General features: G+C 36.9%; 2 protein-coding genes across 4 annotated transcripts in view; both read left to right on the top strand.

The window, feature by feature from the left end:
* Positions 1 to 7,806, top strand: part of LOC107626603 (putative disease resistance protein At3g14460) — a 37,143-nt gene that overhangs the window by 16,144 nt on the left and 13,193 nt on the right. The window lies entirely within an intron of this gene.
* Positions 32 to 6,347, top strand: LOC107626601 (putative disease resistance protein At3g14460). The gene is made up of 5 exons (XM_021115169.1): positions 32 to 3,946; positions 4,382 to 4,596; positions 4,943 to 5,107; positions 5,282 to 5,391; positions 6,054 to 6,347. Exon 1 carries the CDS (start codon positions 291 to 293, stop codon positions 3,930 to 3,932), a length of 3,642 nt encoding a protein of 1,213 aa, XP_020970828.1. The 5' UTR covers positions 32 to 290; the 3' UTR covers positions 3,933 to 3,946; positions 4,382 to 4,596; positions 4,943 to 5,107; positions 5,282 to 5,391; positions 6,054 to 6,347.

Below are 7,806 nucleotides of genomic sequence, written 5' to 3'. Positions count from 1 at the left end.
TACCAACCCCATTTTAACCTCACACCACCATTAGTTAATTAATTTCCACAAAGACTAGTTTAAGTTGGTCACCCTTTTGCTATTTGAATACTCTGTTTCATCCTTCAAAGAAGAATATAAAAATGAAGTAACGTGCAAAGCCAGCTATGCACTCCACTGCTGGGAATTATTTGAATCTCGCTGTAGTGAACACCTCGCAATCATTATTGCAACATTGCTCTCTCTGTTACATTCTGAAAATTCCAATCTCTCACTCATTAGTTCGCTGTTGTTGAGATCTGTATCATATCATGGCTGAAGCACTTGTGGTTGGAGCTTTAGTTTCTGGCTTGGCCAACGTTGTTCTTGACAGGCTCATTTCATCTGAGTTTGTCAACTTGGTGGTGGGCAAGAAGCTGGATCGGAAGTTGGTTGAGAAGCTGAAGACTGCTATCTTGGCTGCCAAAGCTCTGGCTGCTGATGCTGAGCAGAAGAAGTTTGGAAACGAACTCGTGAGGGAGTGGCTTGATAGTCTCAAAGATGCTCTCTACACTGCTGATGACTTGCTGGACCGTGTCTTCATCAAAGCTCAAATTCGCAACAGGGTAGGCATTTGTCTTCCTCACTTCCTTGATCTGTCTGGTAGGAAGATGGTGACTAAGATAGAAGAGGTGGTTGAAAGAATAGAAGATCTTGAGAGACGCAAAGATACCCTTGGTCTGAGAGAGATTCAAATAGGAAGCTCTTCATGGAGACCTCCATCCACTTCTCTTGTGAAGGGGAATGTGTTCGGCAGGGATAGTGACCAACAGGCACTAATCAAGATGCTCAATGACAACAATCATCATAACTTGTCCGTCATCTCTATTGTTGGTATGGGCGGGGTTGGTAAAACTACTTTAGCGCAATGGCTCTACAACAATAAGGATTTGATGGACGGGGTTGATCTGAAAGCATGGATTTGTGTTTCTGAAAATTTTGATGTTGTTGAGACTACTAAGAATGTTATAAAGGGGATCTCTTCAGGTGTTTGTAGTCTTGACGGCTTTGATTTACTTCAACAACATTTGAAGGAAAAACTGTCAGAAAAGAAGTTCTTCATTGTTTTGGACGATGTTTGGAGTGAAGATGCTGACAAGTGGAATAGTTTTATCACCCCTTTTCAACATGGGAGAAAGGGAAGCACTATTCTTCTAACTACCCGCATGGTAAATGTTGGTCAAATAGTCCAACACTATAACTCTTACACCCTCAATCAACTGTCAGATGATTATTGTTGGTCTATTTTTGCGGACAATGCATCCTTTCCTAAATCAAATGGGAGCTCAGAACTGGAAGGAATAGGTAGAAAGATTGTCGAGAGGTGTGATGGCTTGCCGTTAGCTGCAGAAACACTTGGACGCTTGTTGCGCTCAGAGCATCGTGCTGAAGAATGGAATAAAATACTATCGAGTGACATTTGGGAATTTCGTCTGGCAAATTGTAAGATTGTTCCTGCATTGTTATTAAGTTACCAACATCTGCCTATTCATTTGAAACGATGCTTTGTTTATTGTTCATTGTATCCCAAAGATCATAAACTTGATAAAGATGAATTAATATTGCTGTGGATGGCGGAAAACCTTTTACAACCACCAAGGAGGGAACAGACTTTAGAAGAAGTTGGCTGCGAGTGTTTCGATGACTTGGTTTCAAGACTATTCTTCAAGCAGGTCGAGAATGAGGATGAGAAGTATTTTGTGATGCACGATCTCATGCATGACTTGGCAATTTTTCTTGCTGGAAAATTTTGTTGTAGACTATCTGAAGAACTTGGTGAAGTGGAAGAAATGAGTATTCTAACTCGTCATTTGTCATACGGTGATTCAAATCCTGCGAAAACATGCTCCTCTAATAAAATAGAATCTTTGAGGACAATACTGTATACCAATCGTGGAGCTGCTTTCTGGAAAGCACACGCAACATTACCATGTGACATATTGTCAAAGAATAAATACCTGAGAGTTGTATCCTTTGATATACGCCCTATATATCTTGATTCAATAGCTAAATTGATCCAACTGCGCTATTTGGATCTTTCTTGGAGTGATATTGAGGTATTGCCGCCGTCATTATGCAACTTGTGCAATCTACAAACTTTAAAGTTAGAAGGTTGTTCAAAGCTGACTATGCTGCCCAATGGCATGTCTAATCTTGTGAATTTGCGGCATCTTAATATAACGGATACTCCTCTGAAAGAAATGCCTAAAGGAATGGGCAAATTAAAACAGTTGCACGTTCTAAGCAAGTTTGTGGTGGGAAAGCAAGAAGACAAAAGAATCCAAGAGTTAGGAGGGCTTTTAAATCTTCATGGACCACTTGAGATTCAAAAATTGGAGAATGTGGTTGATGCCAATGAGGCAAGGAGTTCAAGGATAATAGATAAGAAGCACATTGAGTACTTATTGTTGAAATGGTCTTCAGGTGATGATATGGTTTCCAACACACATACTGATGAACAAGATATACTCCAGGGCTTGCAACCACACACTGGCTTGAAGGAGTTGGAAATCAAGGGATACAAGGGTACAACATTTTCCGACTGGTTGGGGCGCTGTTCCTACAAAAATATGACACGTGTAACTCTGAAGTCTTGCAAGAATTGCTGCATGCTGCCTTCACTTGGACAGCTGCCATCTCTAAAGTTCCTCCGCATTGAAAAGTTTGATCAGCTGAAGAGCATTGGCAAGGAGTTTTACAAGAATGAAGGCCATCAACATTCTTCGCCTATTGCACCGTTTTCCTCACTGGAGGAATTGATATTTCATAATATGCCAAGTTGGGAGGAGTGGCAGTTACCTGACTCAGAAGCCTTTCCTCAGCTTAAGATCCTTCAAATAAGAGGGTGTCCAATGTTAAAGGGAGATATGGTTAATCAGGTATTCATGAGAATCGTTTCTTCCTCATCGGATGTTTCCAAAGTGCGCCGACTGAAAATACAAGAAGATAATGGAGGATGGGGTAAAGAGATGAGACTTGATGGGGATAGTTTAACAATTAGTGGATTTGAATCTGTGGCGGAGTATGCATTTAAGGCAAGGATCATCCACCATCTAACTTCCCTCCAAGAAATACACATATCATGGTGTTCATCTGTTGTATCCATGGGGGGCAATTGTTTACCCAAATCTTTGCAAAAGCTCAAAATCGTTTTTTGCGGCGAAATTGAATTACTCCAGCAACAACACAAATATGATTTGGTAGATCTACAAATAGAACACAGTTGTGATTCACTGACCTCATTGTCGTTGGATGCCTTTCCCAATCTCCAGAATCTGAAGATAATAGGGTGTTCAAATCTGGAATCAGTTTCAATGTCAGAGCCACCACACGCTGCTCTTCAACGTCTCTCCATCACTCGATGCTCCAAATTTGTGTCATTGCCATCTGATATGAATAGTCTTCTCCCAAATTTAGAGTCTCTGGACATACGAGGTTGCCCAAACATTTGCAGGTTGCCAGAGGGAGGTTTGCCGGCTAACCTGAAAGAGCTTAGCGTAGGAGATTGCGAGCAACAAGTGAGGAGTCTATCATGGTTGGGCAACTTAGACAACCTCACTCATCTCACCATCTCAGGTCATGGCAGTGAGAGCAGAATAAAGTCATACCCAGAGGTGGGTTGGCTGCCTCGACTTCCCTCCCTTACCACTCTACATATCCGAGCGTTTTATAATCTGGAGACATTGGAGTGCAACGAGCTTCTCCGCCTCACCTCCCTCCAACAACTACACATTGAGTTCTTTATGAACCTGAAGAATATTGCAGGAGAAAAGCTGCCACCCTCTCTCTTACTACTCAAAATTGACGAATGTGGTTTGCAGGCGGAACACTGCGAGGACAAGCATCAACAAATTTGGTCCAAAATTTCCCACATCCCCACCATTCTAGTCGATGGCATACGAATTTCTGCGTAGAGATTTCTGAGCAGGTAATTCTCTAACCTTCATGTTTGTCATGCTACCACAATTAAATTTACACATGCATAAATTTCCTTTTCCTTCAAGTCAATTTTTTTTTCTCTTTCTTTAAACAACATTAACCGCTTGAACTCATATGCCAACTGCAAAATTTGCATTCTTTTCTTTCACTTGTCGGGAAAGCTCTCAGTTTGCAGTTGTAGTTAAAGAAATATCCTTTATTACTCTCAGAAACAGTCTTTGCTATATGTAATACTCGTTAAGTCGTATGTTTCAAAAGAAAATCACATTTAAAGAGGATGATAGCAATTACCATGAAACAAACATTGAAACACAGGGAATATCCTTTTTCCATGTATCCAGCATTTGAGATTTTTTTTTTTAGATGTATTAAACAAATTGATGAATTAAATTTACTTTTTTAATGTTTTTACTATCTTCTGCAGGTGGCTTGTGTACATATCAAGATGTAATCCTATACATTGGCTACATATCTTCATTTAATTCTAACTTCATTTGAGGTGGAAATTAAGCTGGATTAAGGTGTTGGGAACCAGATACTTTGTTTTCTGATTTTGGCTTAATGTTATTGAAAAGCAAGGACATGATGGAGAGAGTTAGAGTAGTGGCACTTATGATTGAAAAGCTTTTGTTGTTGTGGGTATATTTTTCTATTCCTTGCTATAATTTTATTTTTGCTGTTTGGAGCAGTGAGAAAATAAATGATAGCTCAATTTATGGAAAGAAAACTGTTATTATAAAATGTTGTTTCTATCTCTGCCAATTCTTTATGATAACAGAGTCAGCTGTTGTGTTGCAAGATTCATATGGGACGGTAAAAGGAATCAGAAGGATCAAGTTATTGATTTATAATCTTTTTTGACCATAGACGAATCATTTGTTAAAATTAATAGTATTAGATGCCTATAATAAGCTATTTCTAATACTAAAGGTTCTGTAGTAATAACTATTTCTTCCTTTCTGGATTTTGACTGGTTATCAAACAGATTCTAAGGTGATGAAGATATGTAGCTAATGCAGTCAAGATTCAAAGATTATGCTCTCCACATTTGAAGATGACAAGCATGTACCTGAAATGATCATTATGAGAAGGTGAAGTTGTATAGTGATGCCATCAGCAAGAATTTCATTCCTATCACCTTCACTCAATGGTGTGTTCAGTTTGTACATATATCAAACCAATGAGTGTCATTTCATTTCACTGTTGACTCTAAAACCAAACCAATGATCCAACATTGTGTTCACGAGGTTTTCACATAATTGTGTGTGTGGTTTTTGTGATGACAAACACTTCAACTCTTGAAATGTTTTTTCATGTGTTTCAGAAGATCCACTGGTAAAGGGAAGTACATTTGAGGTTTAGTAACCAACCATATCTAAATTATCTTCATTCAATCCAAAGTTCAACAGAAGATGTGCTCTGTTTTAGCTTCAGGTTGGTATAGTTACTCTATTCCTCCTTACAATTTACTTTTCCTATATTTGTTGGGAGAAAGAAAAAGAGATGATGATAACTTGATTTCAGAAGGAATTAGTTATATGTAGTTCAGGGAAAGATGGTGTTTCTACCTTTCCCATTTTTTAATGTATATGCTAAACTAAATGTACTATAAATATCAACTTAATTTTGGTTCCTTAACTGCTGCCGAAGCTGTTACAATGCTAAAACTGCAATTCAGTGGTGGAGCTTGTAAATTTAAACAAAAAGATGCAACGTTTCTAATGCATTCAAGTTTATTACATGAATTTATATACATCCACTTTTGAAAATTGTGTGATTTCTTAAACTACACATCTAGTCTAATAGTTGGTTACTTTTTGTTCAAACATGTCATGAAGAGGATCATACTTTTACTAAATTGATAATTTAAATTCTACAATTTTGTGATCATACTATTGTTGAAATATTCTTTTAGAAGAATTTCATATGATGTAAATACTTGCCTAAATTTTCATGTCTCTTTTGACATTTTGTCCTGCTAACTACTTGAATAATATGCACTGCTATGGATTAATTTTGATGTAATGGACCTCAATTTTCATTACCATATTGTTACTGGAATGATATTTTTTTTTCTTTTTCGGTTGATTATGCAGTCACTATAAATCTGCAGTCGGAGAGTGGTCCAATCTTGGTTTTGGCTAGGGTGAGATATATGGCCTGCGCACGCAAAGTAGCTCTTTGTAAATTTTTCATGTTTTTTGTTCCCATTTATATGCATTGGTGCTAGGTTGTTTTGATTTACTATAAGCATAATTTGTGCACTCATTTGAGGTTCTCTTGTATCCTTACTTGGTTACAGTGGTCTTCTTTTTTTGTCTGAATGATTTGTAGTTTTTACCTCTCACATTGAGAGATTTCCATGTTAAAATTTTGGTGTCTTGTCCCGATTTTTATTTGTCTGGTTTCTGTTATTTGTTGGCTGCCACTGTTTTGTGTATTGTTACGCCAATTATTCTCTCAAGTGGCTATTCCAATTGATGATGTATTTGCCAAATCAATGTTTTCTGTTTCTAAAATTGGGAAGTTTTATCTTTAATATTTGGAATTTGTGTGCTTTTGCAACAGAAAAAGTACTTCTTTTCCCAAAAGGAAGAAAGAATGAAATTTACACAATTTGCTATGAGACGTTATCTATGTATTCATGAAATTTCATATGAATAAATATAATAATTATTGCCTCAGAGGATTCTTATTTGCTAGGATGTATTTCTTGAGAAGCATCTTGTACAATAGATTAATCCTGAGGCTAGGAACAAACACATGGAACTATACTTGAGAAAAATTCTAGAAAGAATCAGAGAGAACAAGGAATTTCTGAAGCAAAAATGATATGAATTCAAGTTCTCTATAGTAGTACGTTGGTACCATTATGCTAAGAATGAAAATCCATAATAGCATTGATTCACAGGAAGATAATTGTTAGGATTAGCCTAATTTCATCGCCATTCCGAGCTTAGTGGGCTTTCACATGAGTTATAATGTCTGTGTATATAATTCTAGTTCTATAACTTAAATGAATTTTGAGGTTATTATTTGCTTCATAGCTAAAATTACTACTAGTCTACAAAGTTTCACACATGCACAGATGTAGGCATGTAGCACACTGGATATGAAACTGCAAATGCAATTTTGTGCACTGTTTATTCTAGCCCAAACTGCTTAAATGGTAAAAATTGACTCCAAATCTACCTTTAAGACAGAGATTCTCTCAGTGGAATCACTGAAAAGCTTCAAGATCTGAAGATAAACAAGATATTTGTTAGATGGAAAATAATAATGAAAGGCCAATCCTAATTAAACAAGAGGGAAGTGGCAAACTTTTAAGAATTCTACAAAGTAAAAACTAACAACTGCCAAAACTACAGTATATAAAGTTTACAGCATAATAATTTGAACAACAAAGACAATAATAACCATCAAGCATTTTCCCACCAAGTGGGATGCAAAATAAATGGGAAATTAAAGGAACTATAATCTGAAGGTGGTAGTATAAAATAGCAATGAATTCTTCATGTGATGCATACAACTTTGCTTAAAAAAAAAAAAATTAGATGTGTATTGTTAGAATTAAGAAAAAAGTAGATCCTGTTGCACTTTAAAGGCCAAGATTAAAGCCAAAACACCTTTTGCATATGATGAAGAATAGGAAATTAAAGTTATTGAAATGAAGACCGCTGATACAATGACCGGTGAATAAAATTGACTTGCCTCATACTAGAGGTTGAGGTTGAGAAAGAAGGTTCCTATGTGAAAGAAACGAAAATGGGTTAAAGAGTCAATTTATCTATCTATCTATCTATTTATATCAAACTAGAAACAGACCCGCGTGTTGTGCAGAGCGATAAA

Source organism: Arachis ipaensis, chromosome B02 (genome assembly GCF_000816755.2).
Source record: "Arachis ipaensis cultivar K30076 chromosome B02, Araip1.1, whole genome shotgun sequence".
Classification (NCBI taxonomy): domain Eukaryota; kingdom Viridiplantae; phylum Streptophyta; class Magnoliopsida; order Fabales; family Fabaceae; genus Arachis; species Arachis ipaensis.
The sequence above is the reverse complement of the archived record's forward strand: the minus strand, read 5'-3'. Positions and strand labels throughout refer to the sequence as shown.